Genomic DNA, 27,097 nt, shown 5'->3' on the forward strand with positions numbered 1-27,097 from the left:
ATGAAAGACAAAAGTGCTCAGGTGCAACCATCAACTACATCTCTACCCACCACCATGAAAGTCAGAGATGCTCAGGTGCAACAGCCAGCTACATCCCCACCCACCAGCATGAAAAGCCAAGGTAGTCAGGTGCAACAGACAGTGATGTCTCCATCCACCATCATGAAAAACAGAGGTACTCAGGTGCAACATTTGAGCAGCAAATGTAAAGGTAAAGAAACTGGGAAGGAGAACTTAGTACTAGTCAATGAGCAGGGGCAGATTCTTGAAATCTTCACCCATTTTGCAGTTGCTAAGACTGTGGAAAACAGTCCTGAGAAGGAGGTACTTAGATCAGATTTGAAAATACAAAATGAAAAGAAGCTTGGTGTCAGTAAAAGTTCAGTAAAAACAGATGATAGGCCCATGAGTAAGGATAAAGAGACCATGACAGAAAAAACTGTGCTAATACCCCAACAGCCACTGAAGGAAGAGAGGAAACAGTCTGCAGTGAAAACTGAGATAGAGGAAGAACCATACTCAGAAAATGAATGTGTTGAAAATGTCATTGAAAATATTTATGACAATGTTTTCATAGTTTCTTCTCAAGAGCCATTGGATTTTTCCAGACCAATATACAGCAGAAGCCTCACAAGTGATAAAGCATTGGTTATACTTAAAGATTCTGCACAGCTTGTTCCAGCAAAGGATTTATCCTCATCAGTTCACAGAGACACTGCTGCTAAAGAGAAAGCCAGTGAAGAAACAGAAACTAAAATAAGAAGAGAGGAGAGTGAGACCAGAAGGTCAAAAGAGATGAAAAGTAAGTCTAGTATGACAGACCATCCTAAGTCACCAGAAAGTAAATCTAAAATTGTTCCTGCCAAGATTCTAGAAGATGTGATCGCTGAACTGGTGAACAAACTAGTATTTACATTTATCTGTGATAAAACTACAAATACAAATGATCGAAAGCCAGGTGAACTTTATGACATAGCTATGAGATTCGTCGATTCAATGATGAAGGAGCTTTCAGATGCAGAAATTAGGGTATTTAGGCCAGATAAAGAAAAGGAAGTACTCTCACAAGCAGTCAAAGAATCAGCTGATACATCGCCTCCTGAGTTCAAAGAAACAGCTATAAAAGAGCCATCATCAAGCACAAATATTAAAAATGAGGATCAAATGTCAGATGTGCAGAAAACACCCGAACAGTCCTTTTCTGACAAGTTGCCTGCCTTAGAGAAAATACCATCAATTGAGAAATCAACAGTCAATAAAATTGTTCACTCTTGTGTTTGCAGCGTTTTAAAGGAGTGTAAATCTCAAGAGAGTATTTGTGAGAACATCAACAGTAACGGAGAGAATTTAGCAAAACAGCTAACTAGCACAGTGATAAGTGAAATTTTTCAGCATCAGCTTAACTTGATATTTTCTGATGAGGTACCAGCTTCAGCATGTGTGCCTTTGGAATCAAAAGATGTTGAGAAAAAGGTCCAAAATGTGGTGCTAACAGTCAGTAAAGAATGTCAGACTGCATCTCCCTACACCATCCAGTTGCCTTACAAATTTTTAGAGGATGTGACTTCTGGTCTTCTAGCAAAAGTCTTTTCAAAACTATCCAATGTCAAAACAAAACTAACTCCAGAAAATGTGTTAACACAACTCGACTTCCTTCAATCAAATTTAGTAAAAACCATTGCTGCAGAGATTTCCAAAAATGAAGACTTGATTATACAGTATGTAGAATCCTTGCATCCAAATGATGATGAAATCATTCAACTGGTGGTCCAGACAGTTTATAATAATCTTCTGCCACAGTTTGGATCACAGGAAATCTTACAAAAATGTATAATTAGTGGATGTAAACTCCTTTCAAAAACCATAGTTGACTTAGTTCTACGAGAAGTGACTGGCAACCAGTTGCAGAACTATTTTGGTGGTGAGTTGACCCCAATTCAGTGTGCAGAAGTTGACAATGTTGTCGAAAATATCCTCACCAATGTTCTCTTAACTACTCCATCACAGCCATCAGGTCCTCGTAAATTATCTTATAACATAATAGAAACAATTGCTGTGAAGTTCTTATCAAAACTTTTATCTGTGTTTCCAAAAGGCCATCCAGAAAGAAGTAAATCTCAAGAAAAAGAAATGCGAAAAATAACCTCAAAAATATTACGTTCAATGCAAGAATTTATCTCCAAAAGTAAAATCAAAGTTGTACAACCTGCTAAGGAATCAGAAGATGTGCCTTCAGCTGACAAGGCAGCTATTGAAAAAGTAGTTAATTCTGTTTATACAAACCTTTTGAAACACTATGGCTCCCCTACACCTGTATTTGAAGATTTAATGGGGAAGAGTGATGTCATTTCTGACATAATAGGTTTTTCAATGGTAAAGGAGATTTCCAATTCTGAATTTCAACCTCAAGCAGAGGAGGAACTTTCAAGTTCAGAGTTAGTCCTAGAAGCGGTCAAGATTATGGAAAAAGTGGTGAAAATTATTGATGAACTTAAGTCCCAGGAAAAACCTGTGACCATAAAGGATGTAATGTTAGACTCCAGAGTTTTAGAGGAAGCTTTGGCCTTGTTCTTGGCTAAACTAGTAAAGGCACCTGATCCCGCTAGCAAAGACACAACTAGTTTAACAAAGCCTGAGTTAAATAAAATTGCATCTCAGTTGACAAAATCTGTAACAGCTGAAATTTCCAAAAGTAATATTAGTCTTGTGGATTCAAATCATGAAGAACAATCTTTAGATCCAGAAAATATTGAAGTGATTTCTCAGGTTGTTGAGTCTGTTTACAGTAACGTAGTAAAACAATCTGGAACTGAGAATGAACTCTATGATATAAAAGGTACAAAGAAGGCCCTCCCTAAGAAGATAGCTAGCTTAATTGTTGATGGAGTTTCCAGTGTTCCATCGTGTAGAGTCGTCACAGAGAGTTCTTACACTGCTGCACTTGGAGATTTAGACACAAACAGAATCATTGAAAAGGCACAAAGACATGCTGCGCTAATGAGCTCTGACTCAGACAAAGAGTCCAAAAAGGAATTAGAAGATGAATTTCCAGTTAGAATAGTTCCACATGTCAGGAATAAACCATTAAAAATAGATCCAAATATCATCTCAGACCACTTAGCAGTTATTTCTATGAAAACTCAGCCTCTGGAGACACTTAAGATGGACTGTTTAAAGAGAACTGGATGTAGCATAGCAGAACTGAGAAGAAATTCCATACGTGGCATAAGCCCCTCTTCTACAGATGTGTCTGAAACAGGAATGAGACAGAAAGAGAGACGCATCTCACTGGATAGGACTGGACGACTAGATGTGAAACCCTTAGAGGTAAGATGTGAAACCCTTGGAGGTAAGAATCACAACAATGGGGGAAACAGGCAAATAGCCAGCCAGTCCTTTGATTTCCTCCCTCTCTCAGATACATGGAAAGCCATGCTTGTTATTTTTCCAACTGAACAGGGAGTTAGCTACATCAACTCATTTCTACAATCATGATTTTCAAGGACTTGCCATATCCATATTTCACAGAAAGGCCCAATGCTAGTTTTTTATGAGATCATATATTAAAACTTGTCTTTGAAGCACAGAAATACACATATCCTTATTAACACTGGACTGACACAAATATAATTTAATTGGACATTTATAAGAATATGTGTATAAAGGCACACAGAACTCTATTAACATATGCCAGCCCCCAACTCCTCCTAGATACTCCACACCTTCCTACCTACCCTATACCCTACGGGTATAGCTATATTTCATTAGAAACCATTTTATTGGATTAATAGTAACTAGTTTCTCACTAAGATAATGCTATATCTAGTCTTAGGCCACTTGAGCAGTGTCAGGTATCACTTCTATTTCATTTGATTGGGGTTTGCACCCAATCAAAAAGTATGTCTGTCATAAATTTACTGTCATGAAGTCAGGTCACTGTGGTAGGTTTCAGGTTTGATAGCTGGGTGATACTGAAAGCTACATTTCTCCTTCTGTAGCATTCAAAATACCTTCCTACTTCATGAAAGTTAATCAATAGACATGAGACTTCTAGTTAGGCACCAGCTCTATTTCTTTATATTTGAGAACATATGTTTGTGGTGTCTAGAGTAATAGTAATTTACTGTCAGATTATGGAGGGTAGCCAATAGACTTATCAATAAGTTGTAGTGTTTGGAGGGCTCTGTAGGATCATCAACTCAATAAAATGTAACTGCTTCCTAGCATAGGGGTTCTCTTAAAACTCATCACATTGAATGTGTGAGTTTTTGAAAGTTGTGTGTTTTTATTAAGGATGTAATCTGACCCAAGTATAAAACTTCAGAATATAAACACTTCAAATTTTAGCAATATGATTCTGAAAATCTCTGAATTAAATTTTAATGCTTAATAATTAACTAGTTATTAAATAATTAGCTAATTATTTAACTAATAAGTTAATTAGTTAAAACTTCATTAACTAATAAATAATTAGTGATTGATTGATTGATTGATTGATTGATTAATCAATCGTTGAATTAAAAACTGGGCCACTATTTAGCCCTTGTCAACCTGGAATTCACTATGAAGGCTAGAGATATCTAGCCATTTCTTCAAAAATACAACATTTACAACATTCCCTTTTAGACAGAATTATAACTCAAGAATGAAATAAAAAGTAAAGTCTTGGGAAGTTCCTGAGGATCGTAAGATTCACAGATTCTCCTCAGAGTTATTTCATCAGTAACAGCTACTAGAAAGTGGGGAGCTGTCTAGATATTATACATGGAGCTCAGAAGACACAACTGGAGTGAGCCGCCGTCCATGCTGTGTTAGGATTTATATAAGAAAGCTGTCTTTGGGTACCGCCCCCTTTTGTATCCTCACCAAATCTCACTATACTCTCACTCATATTCCTGTAAGTAGCCCCAAATAAAATCACTGGTTTCAGTGAAACTTGTAAGCTAGAATTGGATATAATTGTGATTGTCCTTTGTTTGTTTGTATTATATTTTGTAGTCTATCCCTGTGTGCTCTCTAAGATGAACAAATATTTGTTCATGTATCCCCAGAAAAATTTTACCCAAGCCTCCTCTAGCTCTCTCTAGCTACCATACCTCTGCCTCTTGGTGGTAAAATTGCAAGTGTGAGCTTTATGTTTTCTAACTGAAATACTAAAATTATTGTGCACTGATACTCCTGTAGTCTGTTTTTCATTTTTAAAGAACATATGATAGTCGATTTTTTTATTTTTAAGAACATATGATAGTCCCTTCAAGTTAGAAATTTCCTTTCTGAGTTCTCTCATTGCTACATTAGCATGTATTGTGTGTGGTTTTCATTTATATATAAGCAATTCCCTGAAAATAAGCTTTGTGTGAACATTCTATAGAATAATATTACTAAAATTATCTATTAAATCATCCATAACAATTTTTCTTGGTTCTCAACTTTATTTAGGTCACATATGAGCCACAGAAAACAGTGATTTTTAAACAAACAAATACCACTTTCTTTTTTGAGGGAAGAAAATTCCATTTGATACTAGTACTAATAATAGTAGCAACAACAATAATAATAATACTAAATAACCAGAATGCAAAACACAGAAATCTCATGTGCCACATTGAGATAATCAGGTCTTTTTTCAACAAAGAAACAGAAAAAAACAAAACAGTAAGGAAGGTGAAATATTTTAGGCTCTTGGTTTTGCCTCATGGCTCAACATTATACTTAGAGATGCTACACTTTTCAACTAATGAGACATGTCTAAACCACTCTCAGTAGCAAATCCCCAACACATATTACATATATTTGGATCTTCTAACCTTACTAATTTTTTTACATATAATAAAGTTGCTCTAATTATTTAAAGAGTTGCTTCTAAATAGTTAATTTCTACAGAAGATACATTTAAGACATTATCACTTGAAAATATATCTTGGAAACTTGCAAAGAAATATTGAGTCAAATAATTATAATTAATTAATAAAATAATAAAATGTTAGTTAATAATTAGAAAAATTGCTGTGTTATAGCCAAAGGCTACAGAAATAAAGTGATTTGGTTATTGAATTATAGTTACAATTTCTTGGATGTATCGATAATAAAAAATTATAAATGAACATTTGAGTGGTGTATAAAAAAGAAATGAAGACTACATATGTTTTTGAAAAATCAATGAAATTATGAAGTAAAAAAGTAGCATAAAGATCACAATTCCAATGTGTCATTGCTTTTATAAGTAGAAGTAGGTATACTTATAAAATCTTGATATTTCTTTAATAAAACAATGTCTAAATTTTTATAGAGTTCCATATTGACTTCATAAAAAATACAAGTAGTTCTATAACAATTTTTAAGAGAAACGACAAAAATCAAAAACAGTAAGTTCATTTTAAAATAAAATATAAAGCTTAAGCCATTCTATTAGACTGCATATTTGAATATATTATGATAGATTTATATCATAACAATGTAAAAATAATGGCATATACAAGCAAATATTACATATGATTTTTATCTATATCATTCTTTTAAAATAGTTAAAATACACTAGAAATGGTATTTGAAGATATATAGATTAAAGTGAGGAATCATAAATAAGAATTATGATACAAAGTAATATCAGGAAAGTGACTAATATATTTACTTTTAATATTTATTGTACTTTCAATTCTAGGCTGTTGGCAGAAATTCATTTCAAAATGTAAGAAGGCCTGATATCACCAGAGTAGAGCTTTTGAAAGATATTAATAACAAAACAGATCTGATCATTCGGCTAGTAGCTCATGATATTGGTCGAAAAGATTCAGATAGTAGCTTAAGCGAGGACATGGTTTCTGATGAAGAGGAGGTTGTCCTAGGAGAAGTTGTTGGAGACCAGTGCTTAAGAAAATTATCAGGAGGTCGTGTTCAAAAAGTAAAGAAATCTGCAGAAACCCACGTTGTTTCTCCCAAGTCAGCAACAAGCACAAGCAACCTGAAAAAGTTCTTAGCCCTGAGCAAATGTTGTCAGCCCACATCTGGGGAAAATATTGAAAGTATTGAAGAAACTGGAATTCAGATAATGGACCCGAACAAGACATACGTGAAAAGAGCCGCTGCCGAACTTGACATGCCTTCTTGCAAAAGCTTGGCAAAAGAAACAACTTCTAGGGACAAGTTACAATATAAGGTAGGTAGCATGCATAACTCCCAGCAGCTGGGAAGGCAGGACAACCTCAAACACTCTGTTACTAGGATGCCACTTGATTACACAGCAAAGTATCCTAAAGTAGAATCGTTATCTACATAAGCCTGTGGAGATACAGTGTAGGTTCGATAATTAACAGAACATGAAACTCAATTAAGTATTTGATAGAAAGAAACCTAGAACAACTAGCTAAAGGAAAATGGAAAATGGAAACAGCTTATTGGAAATTCAACCTTATTAATTAATTAAACAATACATTCCATGTAGTATTGGGGCTGTAAATATTTGTTGGACATTCATAGACAGCTTCATGTCAATAGGAAGAATCCAGATGGGTTGGCTAAGTTATAAAGGAATTTGTAAATGATCTGTGGAAAGTCAGATTGCTACACAACATCAGTTGAGGCCTGGCCCAAATACACACCACTGGAAACAAATAACAACAAAGAAGAAAACCATTACCTGGGTTTTAATTCCGATTTTCTCTGAATAATTGCATTACTTTTCTAAGTCTTACAAGGAAAATGCTTTTCTTACATAGTTTTCAAGATCCTAACTAAATGTAACAGATTATTGAAAGTATTTTTTACCATCTATTAAACTTATTAATCATGATGGGGTACAGTCTATGTTAATGCATCCAAGCTGCCAAATGATGGTAAGAAACTCAATGATGCCTTTTGTTTCACCCCGTCCAAAAGTCTGTACTAATCATATTTTTGGAAAACATAGAATGTGGGATTTCCTAGTGAGACAATTGCCTTAATTAAACATTCTAACAGAGCTTTTGTAGTTTTGTGTTTAGTCTTAACAGGAAAGCTGAAGTAAACCACAGAAAATAAACACATGTAATTTCAGCCAAATCAGAAGCACATGGTTTCCCAACAAATAGATCAGAATATGTGTTAAAAATGTCTGATCAAAAAAGCTTATGAAATGTCTAGAGTTCCATCTCCGCTCTTTTATTTAATGCAATAATCTGTAATTAAAATATTTTAATGTCTAAAAATTGAATTTTACATTCTTCAACATCTGCGCTATGCTTATGTTTAAACTGTGTTCAAAACCAAGTGTCTTAATTTAGAATGTCTTCACAGAACCATTTCAAAAACATACTACTACAAAAACTTACTTTAAATTTTAAAGAATATTTTGAATACTCTCTAAAACTTTGTTTTCATTAAAGTGTTTATTGGAATGCAAAAATGCCAATGAGTTCTGTTGTTTGTAATACCTGATTTATAATATTACAGAAAGAAGAAATCCTCGCTACTGAACCAACACATTACTTCATACACAGAATTATGAGTACATCATCATACAACCAAGAGGACCTCATTTCTGGGTATATAAATTTTAATGCAGTACAAATATAGAAACAGGAAGTGAAAGCAGGGCTTGTAGCAAGAAGGGGACTGCTAGTAAATGTGTAGTTGACTAAGTGCCAAGCACCAAAACCTTCTCACTTCTGATTCTCCATCCCTTGACTCCACCCCTTGACTCCACCCCTTGACTCCATCCCTTGACTCCACCCCTTGACTCCATCCCTTGACTCCATCCCTTTACTCTATCCCTTGACTCCATCCCTTGACTCCATCCCTTGACTCCACCACGAGTCTTAAGTTTCCTCTTGCCTTGATGCTATACTCCTAGTTAGTCTCTATATTTCATTTCAACACTTGCAACCCTGTATATAAATGTCTTTGATCAGATATTTGCTGATATAATAGGGCATTGTTTTTTTTATAGCTGTTATTAAAACTTGAAGGATATTGATAGGTCAGTAAGAGAAAGTGTAATGTCAGCACAGAAAAATTCCTGCTCACTTTTGTTAAGTAATCTAAAGGTTATAGTATATAACTCTGACTTCCAAGAAGAGTCCGAAGTAGACATGGTAAAAGGTTTAGTTGGAGCACTCGGATTAATATTAGCAATACAAATTATCTGTATTAACTCACAAAAGTGAAAATATAAACTATTAAACAGAATAAGAAATATACCGTGTTCTGACAGAAATGGTTGATTCAAAATCAGAATAAAAGAATCAATACAAAGAATGGTAAATAGTTACAAATTGCACACACACACATACATTTTAATAAATCAAACAGAACACTAGAAAATGCAAAGTATTTGAATATTACAATCTTTTAAAGTAATATAGGAAAAGCAGAGGAAACATACTCCACATCACTACTCACTAAGGACAGCACATGAAGGAGCCCCACATCACTAATCACTGAGGAAACACAAATCAAAACCACAGAAGATACCACTTTGAACTGATGATAATAGCTGAAGAGAAAGGGGGATAAGAGACTAAAGAAAGGGAAAGAAAGAAAATAAGGACTAGGAATGCAAAGAAACCAAAACATTTGTGCAATGACTAAAATTATAAAATTGTGACATCATTGAGAAAAGCAGTATGGAACTTTTCTAAGTAAGTGAACATAAAATTATCAGATGGCCCAGAAATTCTGAGTATATTTTTCAAAGAACTGAAAGCAGACACTGCAACAGGTATTTGTGAACATGTATCAATAAGAGCATGATTTACAATAGACCAATGAGGAAAGCAACCTACAATGTTCATCAGTAGATGAATTCATGAGCAGACTTATTAGGTATTCTTTAGAATTTATCTATTATTTAAAGAAAATCTTCACACTCTACGCTATTCATGAACATGGATGACTTTGACCTCACAAATCACTAAATGGTGAATATGGTTAAGACTCACTAGAACAAATCACAAAATGATGGATATGATTAAGACTCTACTTACTTATACTCTTCAAAGGCAAACGCAAAGTAAAATAGTGATTTCCTGGAGGATAAAACAAACAATAAAAATGAGTGTTAGTGTTTAAGTTCAGAACGTGGTCAAGGGGTGAAAGAGCGATGTTTGTACCGTCATATAAATGTTCCTAATGACATGAAACAGTACATTGAAACTTTCTAAGATGTTCAGTTTTATGCATATTTAATCATATATTTTAAAGTTGGGAAAAATCAATTTATAAATTATTCTCCTTCCATTTTGAATTTTTGCAAGATAATATCTGTGGTTTGCTTCCATATGAAGAATGGCAGATTGTTGTTAACCAGTAACTTCTTCATCTGTTAAATATACAGATTAAAATTGTTCTTTTTATTTTATTTTAGTGAAGCAGAAGAATTTCTACCAGATGAAAAGGCTAATGCATCAGAAGGTTGGATTTTTCTTTTTAACTTTTAAAAACTGATGAAAAAGAAACGTTGTTAGCTATTTTGATAACTTAATTGTTTCCTGGTCGGAAAATGTTAGTTATCAACCTTGAAAGTGATAGTACTTTATTTTTTTCATTAGGTATGGCTACTTTTAGGAATTGATAATTATCAATTCAACCATCTGTTAAAACAAGCTTAATACTTTGTCTTATATGAATTTGGTATGAAGTGGTTATATTTACACTGACCATCTTCCTGAAAGAAGAGAAGCATGTATATATGCTAACTTATATTTAGGCTATGACTAGATTAAATTTTCTCATTGAAAACTTATGCTTCCTTTGTATCAGAGCTTACCCCAACTAAGATTCAAAAGGCCTTTTAAAGACCAATTAGATTTGATCACATTCAAATCTGGCTAGCATGAACTGTTTGGGGATTTTTTTACTATCATCTTTTATGGACTGCTAACCACATCTTTAGGACGTTTAAGTCCAATATTTGTTCGGAATTCGAGATAACTCTGATTACATGATGACAAAATAGAAAAGAAGTATAGAGGGGATTTTTACTACAGCATGGCCTTGAAGTTCAAGCCACAAGCTTATCCCAACTATTGCTCTGCAACCTATTCAAGAAACACCTTCGCTCAAGTTGGATACAGAAATCATTTTCGCTGTTTTTAATGATGATCCTGTCTGAACACCATTTTCATACAAAAATTTGTAGATATGATGGTCATCTGCAGTGAGACTCCCTTTCTTTATTATTATTATTTTCTTTATTTATATTTCAAATGCTATCCAGAAAGTTCCCTATACCCCCCCCCGCCCCTGCTCCCCTACCCACCCACTCCCACTACTTGGTCCTGGCCTTCCCCTGTGCTGGGTCATATAAAGTTTACAAGACCAAGGGGCCTCTATTCCAAATGATGGCCGAATAGGCCATCTTCTGCTACATATGCAGCTAGAGACTTGAGCTCAGGGGGTACTGGTTAGTTCATATTGTTGTTCCACCTACAGGGTTGCAGCCCCCTACAACTCCTTGAGTACTTTCTCTAGCTCCTCCATTGGGGGCCCTGTGTTCCATCTAATAGCTGACTGTGAGCCTCCACTTCTGTGTTTGCCAGGCACTGGCATAGCCTCACAAGAGGCCNCTATATCAGGGTCCCTTCAGCAGAATCTTGCTGGCATGTGCATTAGTATCTGGGTTTGGTGGCTGATGATGGGATGGATTCCCGGATGGGGTAGTCTCTGGATAGTCCATCCTTTCATCTTAGCTCCAAATTTTTTCTCTGTACCTATATCCTTTCATTGGTATTTTGTTCCTTATTCTAAGGAGGAATGAAGTATCCACACTCGAGTGCAGTGAGATTCCTGAGTTATGGATCATAGATTATAAGATCCAGCATGGAACTGCTTAGCTCTGTTCTTTGTTTTCACTCTATAGTATAAAACAATTGTCTAAGGGTCCAATTGAGGGTCATTCCCTGTGGTTAAGTTTTGTATCTTATTTTGTTCCATCTTATTTTGATATTTGGATTATGTATGTTTCTTATATTCTTCAGTGATATTGTTGCTGACCAAGTCATTTCTTCATTAATTCACCTGAAGAATCATCAAGCAGTTCTTTCTTTTTAATTTTGTTATGATATTCCACGTGTGAACAGTATTGACCAAGTTTGTTCTTATGGAATTTACATGTTAACTTGAGGTGAAGAGTCCAATGATAAGAACATAAGATAAATCCAGAAGTTTAAAAGTCCTTCCCACTTTACTACTGACATAATTTCAAAACATTCCAATGGTTACAAGATTATGCATTAGCTCATACTAGCCCAATTACCTTTCTTACCTCTTCCTCCATTTCTCTTGTGGCTTCCTCTACTAAAGCAAACTCTACTTCCCAATCCCCTTGCTCTCCATCAATCCTACAGGGCCTTTCTCTTGCCAAGACTTCTGGAGTATTCTTTCCCCTTAGTCTGCCTTATCCCTTCCTCTCTTCAAACTTTTCCCACTTAGCTTTCCCAGAACAGTCTCTTCTGATCACAGCACCAGAAAATGAAACTCATTGCCTTCTTTAGCATTACCTAGGTCACGTCTTTGCTTTCTTTTTCTTCCATGCAGTTGTCTAAATAATTTGTTAATTATTTTATGTTTATTATTTGATTTTATGTTAATTATTTGGTTACTGCTTTTTATCAAATGCTAACTTGCTGAATTGATTTCCATTGAAGCCTAAAAAGCATATTAGCATCAAGAATTTAAAAACACTGAGTAATACAAGATATGGATGAAGCTAAAGGAATGGGGAAGAAGAATGTAAAAACAGTTTGAGTTATGAGATTAAAGTATCCATTAGACAGTTAAGCTGAGATAACTTGAGCAACTGGACATTTCAGGATAAATTTCAATAGAGAGGTCAGGCTGAACGTAATTATTCCTAGTTTCATATAGTATAAAGCAAAATTTCCAGTGTGAATCACTGAGCTGCTTAAATAAATAGAACTTTTATACACTCTTTTAATCAAAACAGCTTCTTTGATGATACTGGAAGTCCAATGACTTTATAGTGTAGATACATACACGGATGTTTACAACTATTTTCAATAATCTCAAACCAAAACTCAGTTCAGTTGTATACTAGGTAAAGCAGAATCAAATTCTTTGGGAAGCATAAAGTTACTATTTTTTCAGATATCTCAATCATTCTTATTTACTTGAAATATTGCCTTTACTCTTTATGTTAGAATCTTTATTGCTCCCAAAGGATTATTTATTTTTACTTGTGATGGTTTTTGATGACTTTGTATGTCTAGATTATATAGTACTTGAATGTGCTATATTTCTATCTTCCCTCATGTCATCTTATAATCAAAATAAATAGTTTCCTTTCCATTATACTTATAAGGAAACTAAGTCAGAAAAGTTAGATTTACTTCTTCAAGTTTTAAGCAACAAAGCTTAGACTCAACACAAGTTCTTTCCTGGCAGATTACTTGCCTCACTGACAATGTGTCTCCCAGAAACTGCAAAGTTATTTCTAATTCCTTGTGTTTCAATGGTGTGCTGCTCTCTCTTGGAACTTTTTGAACTCATGTGATGCCATTGGATTTTCTTTTCATTTTTGAGTATTAACTCAAAGATTCCACATTTTAAAACATTGTCACTATCTTCATTTCAGTTTTATGTGTGTTCTTTTTGAGACAAGATCTTACTATGTAGTTCTAGCTATACTGGAAATTGCTATGGAGTCCAGGCTGACCTTGAACTCACAAAGATTAGATCCTCTCTGCTGAGATTAAAAGTGCATGCCAGTATGCCTAGCTCATTTTAACTTCTGTAATTAAATAAATATAAATCATGTTAAAGTTGGAAGGCCTCTTAAGCTTTATCATGATACCCATGGAGGAAGTTACAAAGTTTGGAGCTGAAAGGGAAGGAAGGACCACCTAGAGACTGTCCCACCCAGGGAATCCATCCCATAAACAGCCACCAAACCCAGACACTATTGCATATGCCAGCAAGATTTTTCTGACAGGACCCTGATATAGCTGTCTCTTGTGAGGCTATGCCAGTGCTTGGCAAATACAGTCATCTATTGGATGGAACACGGGGCCCCTAAAGAAGGAGCTAGAGAAAGTACCCAAGGAGCTAAAGGTCTGCAACCATATAGGAGGATCAACAATATGAACTAACCAGTGCCCCCAGAGCTTGTGTCTCTAGCTGCATATGTAGCAGAAGATGGCTAGTCAGCCATCATTGGGAAGAGAGGCCCTTGGTCTTGAGAAGATTATATACCCCAGTACAGGGGAATGCCAGGGCCAGGAATTGGGAGTAGGTGGGTTGGGGAGCAGGGCGAAGAAGGGGGTATAGGGGACTTTTGGGATAGCATGTGAAATGTAAATGAAGAAAATATCTAATAAAAAAGAGATTTATCATGAAAGTAATCTCTCCTTTAGAGGTTAAAAAAAAAGCTGGCACTGGGTTTGAGTGGCTTTGCATAAATGTGTAGCAACTGAAGTACAGAGTTTGTCTCTCCTGATGCATAACAATCATCTTTCATAATTTCCAAGTAGAAGACAAATACAAGTTCTATATTCTAAGGTTCTCATTTGTGTCAAATTTGTTCCAATTGTATGTCCACTAAGAATATTAGTAACTCTATATGCCTACCTTGTATGATTTAAGGTGAAAAGATTGTATTTTATCAACAAATATATGTATGTGTATATTTATGTATATATGTATTATTTATGTATATTTGTAAGAAAAATATTTTTTCTGCCTTTTACAGAAAGTTGTCAGGAACCACAAGAAGGAAACTCAAACAGTCTTGAGGTAAATATCTTTTCAATATGCTCTAATTTCTGTACTCTGGGGTCCAATTGTTAAATATGTCAGTTTTCAAATTCTATCAGATACTGAGTGGCGTTATTAAGGAACGTCAGAAAACACTGTCCTATTCACAGTTCCTTCACACTCAAATCTCCCCTCAAAATAAGAACTGTCCTTAATATCATAAAAATCCTTTATGAAAGTTTCTGGCCTTGTAGTTAAAGCAGAATTCACTGGTTTTGACAGTAAGCCACCGAGTCTCTGCACCTAACTTCAGTTCCATTAATAATTCGTTCTGTTTCTGAAGAGAAGCCTAAATATGAGGGTTATTTGATTCTATCTAGGACTAAGGGTCCAGTGATGATGTGGTAGGTGTAAACAGGACACACAGGGTAATTTCAAAGATGGGCAAGAGAGTGATGAATGCCTGGCTCCATCATGTCTCTGTGTTCTTTACAGACTGACTTTACATGCAGCTAACTCCTACTTGGTGTGGACTGAGGAATTTTCCTGTTCCTCAACCCTTTTAGTTTAATAGATCCAGCTGTATCTTCTCTTTGTTTTATTCTTTTTCACAGTGTCTTCTGGGTTTATTTAATTCAGCTTTGTAATTTCCCCAACATCCATTAATAGAGAATCACAAATTCACCAGTGACTCAGCAGTTTTCTAGTATTACAACATAGTACAGTTTCAGACCCAATTCATCAACTCCTCTATAACATTTAAGAAACTGTTGCCAATCTTGCAAAGAAACTAGTTGCTTCTGTACTCAAACTAATCTTTATTTGTGGACATAAGCATCTATTTAACAATCTCCAAATGTACTTAATTCATACCTTGCAGAAAATAAAATCATATGTCAATGGAAGATGGGCCAAGAAATTCTAGTTTGGGAGTCATTATCATTCTTTGGATGATAATAAATTCCTAACTAGTCTATGCCCTTCTACTCTTGTACTTTCTCCTTGTTTAATACCTTGTCCATACCGAAACTATAGCTAAAATAATTACTCAGTGCATTTCTAAATAAAGTTGCATAAGCTCCCTTCATATACATATATCCATTAGTTGATTAGACCTGAAAACTGTTGACAATACTCAGAATCTGAAAATAAATAGTAGACATTTAGGCTGGGAGACCAAAGAAAAGATAGAATGAAATCTGCTTAGAAGGCCTTGATACTTAAACTTATGGGCAGCAGGGAATGTGCTGTTCTTGGCTGCCCTCCTTGCTTTGAGAAGAATTGGTCATGACAATAAAATGACATTTCAATTTCTGAATGAAGTTTAGAGGTCTGGTGGGGTGGTGGTGGTTGGTGGGAACATCCTTGTGGAGACAAGAGTTGAGGGGAGGAGGTATGGGATGTGGAATTAATTAATTAATTAATTTTTAAAAGAAAAGAAAGAAAAATTTTCTGAATTAAATTTTAAGAATGAATTAAATTTAAAGCAAAGGCAATGAATTAAGTCAATCTATACATATATATTGACAGATAGCATAGTCTGAGAGAATAAGTGTACCTTATATAATGATAAAGCAGAAGATGGAATAAAACATATAAAATGGGAAAAAAAAAAAGAAATGTATTGTTTCTTACCAGAGAAAGTAAAGCTTCACAGCTGGTCTAAAGTGTAGGGTGGACCCGTTGGTTTCCTTTGTTTCTGTGTTCTGTTTATTGTCTTGGAAATGTAGAGGTGGATACAAACCTAAGGACTATGAAATGTAACATATAAAGAGACCAGATCCCTAGGACACTTTAACCAGCTGATTAGAGTCGGGAGGTTCTGTTATGAGTCAAAGGCTGAGGGAAATTACGTATACAAACTTAAGAAAAGCAGTACTTACATGTTTGTCTAAGGTTTCTCTTAAGTAGTTGAAATTACATTGAGAAAAGATTTTGAGAACTTAAATTTGACAGTGGCTGTACCTTGTCTTTTAGGGACAGTTAACTGCTCTTTTATTCAAAGAAATGACACAAGTCTTCAGAATAAAGCCAGTATCTGGCATGCTCCTGGAAATGCTAAACAAGTGCCTTTATCACTTCAGAATGCATAAATTGCTAAACTCTCCACCAAGAAACCTGAGAGTTGTGAAGTGAAGCATTTTGGCTTCTCCCTTATCATTTTTATCTTTTCTCAGAAACTTGTTTGTAATTTATTGCAATGAATTCAAAGGCGGCAATAAATAAGCAGTTAATATTTCCCAAGAGTCAATAGAGATCAACCTTTGGTTGTCATGAGGTTTATAGCCAGGTTCAAAATTCATCACAAGGACAAATGCTAAGAACTATAACTGGAAACATTCACTTTCCTGAGTCTCAGATGGGGCATATTTGATGGAGAAAAAACAGATTTCACTTGTATGAAATTATGCAATGTTGATACATCTTTAGATATTTCTTTGTATATGTAATCTTTCCTGTCCAAAGACTAAGTATGACAATGTGTTTTGGCAGTTTGTCACTATCTATGAAGGATCAAAACATATGGCCAGTAGTGCACGTCTTTCAAAGGAACATGTTTCAGGTATGAAATGCTCTAAACTTTTAACCATCAATGAATTAAAACACTTATTAATATTATTGTGAATCAGAAATTTTTATTATTTGTCTTTCCAACATGAGTGACCTTTTTCTTGTTTATTATTAATATGTGATTAAAACAATACACATACCATTTGTATAAAAACCTACAGGTTGTTACATAAACTATCTTCTAACTTTGGACACTAAGGGACAAACAGGTGTTGTTTGTTAGGCCATAGCTCTTCACATATTATGAAAGAATAAAGTAGAAATAACTGAGGAGAAAATCTATAATGAGTTCTTGAAAGTTATACAGCTGCTATGCTGCAAAGAGCCCTGTGATTTTCTTTTGAGGAGGAAGGTGGCTACAGTTGTTCAGCAGCAACACAGTTCACATGAATGTATTACTTCCAAGATAGGTGGATGATGTAATAAAGATGTAGTAAGTGGCCCAGTGGAGCTAGGGCCATGATGCATTGGCCACTGAAATATGCTAGATTCTTAACATTTCTCAGAGCTTACTTTTTAAATGAAAAATTAAACATGGATATAGAAAGATTCCACACTTTTGAAAGTTATATATAGTACAGTTAGTAAAATATGAGTTCTCAACCATAAGTTACAGACTCAGATTATTAATAGCGGACACAGAAAACTAAATCTGAATACTGACATTTTCATTTTCTATGCAGTGTATCTTACAAGGCAAAGAAATATACCTATATAATTTCAAAAGGAAATTTACACAAAATAGGAGAGAAATTATAGCACTTTAATATATTTCTGCTTTTCTTTGAGAACTATAAACTAGAACCCACATACAGAGCATCGAGATGCATTTCGGTGTCCAGCTCATTAGGTACTTTCAAATAGTTTTCAGGAGGGATGAGAGGTGGACTTCACAGACCTACCTAGAGATGCCTCAGGATACTACACCCTGAGAGACAAAAATAATTGCACTGTATTGCCTGCTTACAATCATTTTACCTGTATAATCCTAGGACATGGTCTTTGATCTCACCAAAGTTGATCAGCCAATGAAGACATTGCTGTGCACAATTCCATCAGGAGACCATAGAAAACCCAATGAAAACATGCCAGCTGTGCTTTATCTCTCACAGATTATTTTACAAATGCTAACCTCTGAATTCTAAATCACTGTTCTTGTAACATAACTGCTTTTACCAATATCTTTTCCCACAGAAATGCCCAGGAGCAGTATTTCCAAGCAAGGATCTAGAGTGCTGGCAAAGGTATCTTCAACTCTATCAAAGGTGTTCTCCCGATCGAGTGGCAGTATTCCTAAGTCCTCCTCACCACCTCACCAGGAGAAGTGAAGAAGCTTTTCCACTTGATAAAATTATGATTCTCTATAAAATAAAATGATATTTAAAGTAGAACATATCATCCAATTATTATAGTAAATGGGTTGTTCCTGTTTAATTCTTAGAAGATGTATCCTCATAATGTTTAGCATGTAGATGACAAAACTAATATGAGTTATACAACACAATTATGCAAAAGTCTGTTCACTGTCTAAGGCACCTTCAGATAGTTCATGTCTCAACTACTTGTACAGTTCCATCACCTATGACGTGTTATTTGCAAACTGCTATCTTTATCACTGGAAAGTTAGAAAAGAAACTAAAATAATGCCCTAATAATGTTGGGATAAACACCATAACCAAAAAACAACTTGGGACAGGAAATATTTATTTATTATAGCTTATAAACTCTCAGGTAACAGTCCATCATAGAATGAAGTTAGGGACAGGAACCAGGAAACAAAAACTGCAACAGATCGATGAAGGAATGCTTCTCACTGACTCACTCCTTGTGGCCTGCTTAACCTATTATCAAGACAAGGACGACGTGCCTATTAGTATTACTGTGCACAGTGATCCACTGGGTCCATCTATACCAAATATGAATCAAGACTTCCCTACAGATTATGTTACAGAGGCATTTTCTTAACTAACTTTCCCTCTTCTCAGTTATGTCTAGGTTTGTGTTAAGTTAACATAAACTTACTGACACAGTGGTTATAGAACCTTACTTTCACAGGAAGTAAAAGTATTTAGATTTAAAATATATTGATAATAATTATATTATTATTCATTAATAATAAATAAAATAAGGAATTTGGAAAAAGAATATATAATGAGGAGACTGTATATAAGAATTGTGTGAGTCCTGGAATCAATTAAAGGCAAATCGCTTGGCATTCCTCTGAGGGAATTTTTTTGGTCAGGATTTTATTTGAACAGGAAGAACCACTCTAAAATGTCGGTAGCCCAGACAAAAGATAGCAGGAAGCTTTGGTTTTGCCTGCTTGTCATTACTTACTCTTCCTGGCAAGTTCATCCATCTCTTCCCTGCAATTGCTCTGTTTGTTCTTTGATGTTAGGGCTCAGCTCCAGGCTTCCAAAGTGGAATAAAGACATGGGCCTCTCCTGGAATATTCGGATAATTTTTGGAGGATCCTTTCACCGATAATCATCAAAGAAGTAGATCGGTTTTTGAAGTATCTTTGCAATATGGTGTAATAAAATGGGAAGTAACCAATAACAAGAAGTACTCTAGTAAATCCAAAAATCCATGGAAACTAAACAAAATTCTCTTCAACAATGACTGAATGAAAGAGGAAATAAAATGTATGTTATAGATGGTTTGAGAAAAATTATAAAGAAGACATGGTAAATCACAACTGGTTAAGTTAAAAGAGCACTAAAGGAGAATTTTACACAGATAAATGCCACCAGTTAAAGATGTAGAAAAAGGGGCTGGCGAGATGGCTTAGTGGGTAAGAGCACCTGACTGCTCTTCCGAAGGTCCCGAGTTCAAATCCCAACAACCACATGGTGGCTCACAGCCATATGTAACGAGATCTGGCTCCCTCTTCTGGAGTGTCTGAAGTGTCTACAGTGTACTTACATATAATAAATAAATCATAAAGAAAATATAGATATCAGATCAGAAATAATTCATATAGATAACAAAAGTCAGCAACTCAAAAGTTTCTTTGAAAAAAATAAACTCCTACCTAACAAAAGAAATAAGACACAAATGAAGTAAGAGAATTAGAACAGATGTCTCAGGAGCAAAAAACAATTATGAGCTATTATGAACAATGCTGTATAACAGACTGGAAGAAAGAGGTACATGAAACTGTCAAATGAAGTTGAATGTGTAGGCAAATAGAGAGTGAATTTCAATTAAAAAGATCCCATAAAAGGCCCATGTCTTCATAGATGTAGCCTGCAAGTTTTCAAAGGCTATTCAGTAGCAGTTAGCCCTAAACATTTCTAAAATATAAAAATGTAAACACCTCCATGCTTACCTTATGAGGCTATTGTAATTGTGTGGGATAGAGTCACAATGAGACAGTCGTTAGTTTTCTATTTAGAATTTACAGTCTAACTATGAAGAATTAACTTTATTAACAGGCAAGTGGTAGACATATTACTGTATTAAAGTTTAGATTAATAATATAAATTTTGAGCATAAATTACCAAGTTGTACAATTGTCTGTATCATAAAGAAAAGCTCTGGTCTTCACTGCTTGTTGCTATGGTCAGGGTTAGCAAGAATCTTAGTAACTGAGTCTTAGAATATTTCTCAGTTACATTGTTTAATGCAGTACCCACCGAGGCCAAAAGCGGGCAATCAATCTTCTGAAACTGCTTTTATAGAAGGTGTGGGCTGATGTGCGGGGACTGGGAATCAAGCTGGGTCATCTGGAAAAACAACAAATGCTCGTAACCACAAAATCATCTCTCCAGCCTCTGCCTCTTCCTTTTCCACCATTTATTATGAAAGTTTTCAACATTAAATGATCACTCTTTTAATAATCCAACAGCAAATTTGCAATTGTTACTAGCCATAGGCATACAGCCAAAAAGTATACATTTAATGAAAAATAAAAAAATATATTTAACAATACAAACAAACCAGCTATACTTGCTTCAGCACATCAAGTGCCTTTGGTTAAGTAAATTAAAAAATAATAATTTCACTTAGAAGTTTCTGGCTTCATAGAAATATTTATTTTCAATCATACAATTCATATGGTCATTAGAAAGTTTCTCCTTTTTGTTTTGTTATTGTAGAAAAATATTTAATCTCAATCAGGGGCTTCTATCCTGCTTTGATTATTCAACTCCCAAATAAATGATACAAGCGGCCTTATATTTTTAGTAAGCTTTAATCAGCACTAAAGATGGGCAGATGTCTACCCTCTACGCTATTACAGTCTACATTTCTCTATAACACCATGTTATTACTTACTATGTTCCATGTGGGCTGCTCTTAACTCCAACTGCCCAGTCCCCATGGTCATGATGTCAAGATTCTTACCCATGTCGTCTTGTCTTCTCCTATCTCCACTTTCCTCACTCCAACTGGTAATTCATCCCCTACCCCAAGCATGGGAATCCCAGCCCCCAACTGTGTCTCTTCTGCCCCACTATTGGCTGTCAGCATCAGTCTCTAACAATAGTTCTAAATTAAGGAGCAAAGTCACATAGTACACAGGGATTCTCTCCTCCCTGGGAGCAACCGTGGGGGGGGGGCAGTATTTATCAACAATATTCAACAAAAGATGAAACCTCAGCATTTTTCTATTTTTTTATATAATTCACCCCTCTCCATCACTTCCTTCCACATTATTGCTTGACCATTCCCTCAGTCTCTGCTCTCTCTCTCAGGTCCCTATATTACTCGTATCCAGGATAAATTTGGGGTCAAAAGCTTTGTGGCTGGGTTGGTGTCCCTTTTGCTGCACTGGAGTTCCTGCCTGACTACAGGTAGCCTCTTCAGGTTCCATATCACCAATGCTGTGAGTCTCAGCTATGGTCACCCCCATTGATTCCTGGAGACCTCACCTATCCCAAGTCTCTAGAATGTCCTCTAGATGGCCCTTACCTCCCCACCCACACCATCTGCAGATTTGAATTTATTCTTATGGACATCTGGTCATCTATCTTGATCCTGACCACTCAATTCCACTCATCAACTCACCCATCCAGTTCCCTACCACCATTGGCCTCCTACACCTATTTTCATTCCTGCTTCTGAGTGAGATTCAAGCATTTTCACTTGGACCTGCCTCCTCCTTTAGCATCTTTGTGTCTGTGGAACACAGTGTGGGATCCTGTAGTTTATGGCTAATATCCACTTATAAGTGAGCATATACCATGCATGTCCTTTGGGGACTTAGTTACCTCACTCAGGATGATATTCTCAAGGTCCACCCAGTTCCTGAAAAATTCATGATGTCTTTGTTTTTAATAACTGAGTATTACCCCATTGTGTAGATGTTCTACATTTTCTTTATCCATACTTCAGTCGAGGAACATTTAGTTTGTTCCCAGTTTATGACTATTGCAAATGACCACTTCTATGAACATAGCTGGGTAAGTGTCTTCATGGTATGGTCGATTATCTTTTGGGCATATTCTCAGTAGTAGTATAGCTGGGTCATCAGGCAGAGAACTAGTCTGTTTTCTGGAAAACGCCAGATTGATTTCCAACGTGGTTGTATGAGTTTGCACTCCTACCAGCAATGAAGAATTGATCTCTTTACTCAACATCCTTGACATCATATGCTATCTCTTGAGTTTTTTATCTTAGCCATTCTGATGGGTGTAAAATGGAACCTGAGTTGTTTTGATTTGCATTTCCCTGATGATTAAGAACTTTGAACTTTTCTTTAAGTGCTTCTTAGCTGTCCAAGATTCCTCTGTTGAAAATTCTGTTTAGTTCTAGACCCCATTTTTTTAACTGGATTATTTGGGTTGTTGGTGTCTAACTTCTTAAGTTCTTTGTAAATTTTGGATATTAGCCCTGTGCAGTTGTAGGGTTGGTGAAGATCCTTCCACAATCTGCAGCTTGCCCTTTTGTCCTATTGGCAGTGTCTTTTGCCTTACAAAAGCTTTGCAGTTTCATGAGGTGTCATTTATCAAGTGTTGGTCTTAGATTCAGAGCCCTTGATTTTCTGTTCAGGAAATTGTCTCCTGTACAAATGAGTTAAAAGATATTTCCCCATTTTCTGTTTATTCAATATAGTTGATCTAAATTTATACTGATGTTTTTGATTCACTTGGACTTCAGTTTTGTATAAGGTGATAAATAAGGATCTATTTACATTCTTCTACATGCAGACCTTCAGTTAGAGCAGCATCATTTGTTGAAAATGTTTTCTTTATTCCATTGTATGGTTTTCCTGTCTATGTAAAAAAAAAAGTGTTCACAAGTGTGTGGGTTTATTTTAGTGTCTTCAATTCAATTCTATTGGTCCTACACCAATACCATGCAGTTATTATTATTATTGCTCTGCAGTACAGCCTGAGATCATGAATAGTGATACCTCTGAAAGTTCTTTTATTGCTCAGGATTGTTTCAGCTATCCTGTGCTTTTTATTTTTCCACAAGAAGTTGAGAATTGCTCTATCAAGAAAGATCTGTAAAGAATTGTGTTGGAATTGTGATGGAAATTGCATTGAATCTGTAAATTGATTTTCGTAAGCTGGCTATTTTCACTATATTAATAGTGGGTCACTTAAGTATACTATCATATCTGCAAATAACAATACTTTGAATTCTCCCTTTCTAATTTGTATAATCTTGATCTCTAGTTGCCTTATTACTCTGGCCAGAACTTCAAGTACTATATTAAATAGATAGAGAGAGAGTGGGCAGCATTGTCTTGTTCCTGTTTGTAGTTGAATTAGTTTTTCTCCATTTAGTTTGATGTTGGCTACTGGCTTGCCATATATTCCTTTTTTAAATTTTTAGGTACTTGCCTTGTTTTGCTGATTACTCTAAGATTTTTTAACATGAAGAGGTGTTGGATTTTGTCAAATGCTTTTGTTAAGCATCTAAAAGATAATAATTTTTTTCCCTTCAGTTTAATTATATGGTGGCTTTTTGTATATTAACCCTCCTTGTATCCCTGGAATGAAGCCTGCTTGATCATGATGTTGTTTTTGATGTATTCCTGAGTTCAGTTTGTGAATATTTTATTGAGTATTTTTGCATCAAAGTTCATAAGAGAAGTTGGTCTGAAATTCTTTCCTTGTTGAGTCTTCATGTGGTTTTTGTATCATAGTGACTGTTCCTTCAGTGAGTGAGTTTGGCATTGTTCCTTCTGTTTCCTTTTTGTGGAATAGTTTGAGTATTGCTATTCGCTCTTTTTTTGAAAGTCTTGTTGATTCTACACTAAATACATCTGGCCCTGGGAGATGTTCAATGACTGATTCTATTTCCTTAGGGGTATAATGTTTCAATAGTATACCTCATCTTGATTTAACTTTGGAAAGTGGTATCTGTCTAGCAAATCATCCATTTCATTAAGATTTTCCAATTACGTGGAATACAGGCTTTTGAAGTAAGACCTAATGGTACTTTGAATACCTAAGTGTTGTTATATCTCCTGTTTCATTCTGATTTTCTTTATTTTGGTACTGTCTTTCTGTCTTTTTAGTTAGTTTGCTTAAGGGTTTGTCTGTATTGTTGATTTGCTCAAAGAACAAACTCTCAATGTTATTGTTTCTGTGTATTGTCGTATTGTTTTCTTCATTTCTCACTGGTTGAGTTCAGCCTTGATTTTTATATTACCTACCTTATACTCATCTTCAGTGTGCTCACTTTTTTTCTTTTTCTTTTTTTTCTTTTTTTCTTTTTTCTTTTGGCTTTTCAGGTATTCTTTTTTACTGGTAGAAAAACTATATGGAGGTACTTAGTACCATGAACCTTGCTCTTAGCACTACATTCATTGTATCCCATAAATTTGTGTACGCTGTGCCTTCATTTTCATTGAATTCTAGAAATTTTTTCTTTATTTATTTCTTCCTTGACCCAGAGATCATTGAGTAGAGATTTGTTCAATTTCCATGAGTGTGTAGGCTTTCTTGTGTTTCTGTTGTTGTTGATGTTCAATTTTAATCTATGATTGTCTGATAAGATACAAGTCATTTCAGTTTTCTCATATGCTTTGTGACTAGCTTTGTGGTCAGTTTTGGAGAAGTATCCATGTGCTGATAAGAAAGAATATTCCTTTGTGTTTGGGTGAAATATTATGTAGATATTTGATAGGTATTTGATTCATAATGTCTGTTAGTTTCATTTTTTTCTCTGTTTAGGTTTTTTTATGGATGACCCATCAATTGGTGAGAGTGTGGTGGTTCACTATTAATGTGTGGGGTTACAATGTATGATTTAAGCTTTAGCAATGTTTCTTTTACATATGTAGGTACCCTTGTGTTTGAGGCATAGCTGTTCGGAGTTGAGATATCATTCTGGTAGTTTTTTCCTTTGAGGAGTATGAAGTGTTCACTCCCGTCTCTTTTGATCAAATTTGGTTGGAAGTCTATTTTATTAGATATTAGAATGGCTACTCCAGCATGCTTCTTGGGTTTTTTTGCTTGGAAAACTTTTTTCCAGGACTTTACTCAGAGGTAATACCTATCTTTATTTTTGAGGTGCATTTCTCATATACAGCAGAATGATAGATAATGTCTTCTCATCAATTCTGTTAGTCTGTGTCTTTTTATTGGGGAATTAAGTCTGTTGATGTTGAGAGATGTTAATGACCAGTGTTTGTGGAGTTTGAGTGTGTGTGTGTGTGTGTGTGTGTGTGTGTGTGTGTGTGTGTTATTTATTTCTGGTGTAGAATTAATTATATGCTGTGTTTTCTTAGATTTTCCTTGGGTGGGAGTTTTCCTTCTAATATTTTCAGTAGTGCTGGATATGTGGATAGATATTGTTTGAATTTGAATTTGTCTTGAAATATATTATTTTCTCCATATATGGTGATTAAGAGTTTTGCTGAGTATAGTAGTCTATGTTGGCATTTGTGGATTTTAGAAGTTGTAAGACATCTTTCCCTGCCGTTCTAGCTTTTAGAGTCTCTGTTGAGAAGTCAGCTGTAATTCTCATAGATCTGCCTTTGTATAGATCTTCTTCTTTGTCTTCTACCCTTGCTGCTTTCAATATTCTTTCTTTTTTCTATAAATTTTGTATTTTGATTATTATGTGGCTAGAGTATTTTCTTTTCTAGTCAAGCCTAATTGATGTTCTATAAGCTCATATGTTTATAGGTATCTCTTTCTTTAGGTTAAGAAAGTTTTCTTCTAAGATTTTGCTGAAAATATTTTCTGAGCCTTAGAGCTGCTACTCTTCACCTTCTATTCCTATTATTCTTAGGTTCGGGTTTTTCATGGTAGCTCAGATTTCCTGGAAGTTATGTGTCTATAATTTTTTAGATTTAACATTTTCTTTGACTCATGTATCAATTTCTTCTCTTGTACCTCTTCCATGTCTTGTATTCTGTTAGCAATGCTTGCATCTGTTGTCCCTGTCCTCTAAGTTTTCCATCTTCAGTATTCCCTGTTTGTGTTTGCTGTATTGTTTCTATTTTCATTTGTAGGTCTTAAACAGTTTTATTGATTTCCTTCATCTGTTTAATAGTATTTCTTTAAGGGATTTATTGGTTTCCTTTTTAAAGTCCTCTACCTGTTTGATTGTGTTTTCCTATATTTCTTTAAGTGATTTAATCATTTTCTCTTTTAACAGCCTCTATCTTTATAAGACTGGATTTAAGATCATCTGCGTGTGTTTTGGTTGTGTTATGAGAGTCAGGGATTGCTGTAATAGGGTAGCTATGATCTGAAGGTGGCATATTGCCTTGGCTTTTGTTCATTGTCTTCTTCTTCTTCTTCTTTTCTCTTTTTCTTTTTTTTTGAAAATATGGCCCATTATGGAGAAGGATCCATGAGGTACTGAGAAGAAATCATATACTTTCTTTTTTTTCTTTCTTTATTTATATTTGAATGTTATCCCTTTTCCCAGT

The 27,097-nt window shown here is 35.1% G+C and overlaps 1 protein-coding gene across 1 annotated transcript in view; it reads left to right on the forward strand.

The window, feature by feature from the left end:
* The window catches only part of Fsip2 (fibrous sheath interacting protein 2), a 63,768-nt gene extending 45,184 nt beyond the window's left edge, over positions 1-18,584 (forward strand). Inside the window, exons 18-24 of the mRNA XM_029537048.1 lie at positions 1-3,327; positions 6,662-7,156; positions 8,428-8,519; positions 10,340-10,386; positions 14,681-14,724; positions 17,179-17,248; positions 18,451-18,584. Coding sequence (XP_029392908.1) covers positions 1-3,327; positions 6,662-7,156; positions 8,428-8,519; positions 10,340-10,386; positions 14,681-14,724; positions 17,179-17,248; positions 18,451-18,584 — 4,209 coding nt within the window. The remainder of the gene's footprint in view (positions 3,328-6,661; positions 7,157-8,427; positions 8,520-10,339; positions 10,387-14,680; positions 14,725-17,178; positions 17,249-18,450) is intronic.
* The last annotated feature ends 8,513 nt before the right edge of the window (positions 18,585-27,097 follow it).

This window comes from Mus pahari, chromosome 3 (genome assembly GCF_900095145.1).
Source record: "Mus pahari chromosome 3, PAHARI_EIJ_v1.1, whole genome shotgun sequence".
Taxonomy (NCBI): domain Eukaryota; kingdom Metazoa; phylum Chordata; class Mammalia; order Rodentia; family Muridae; genus Mus; species Mus pahari.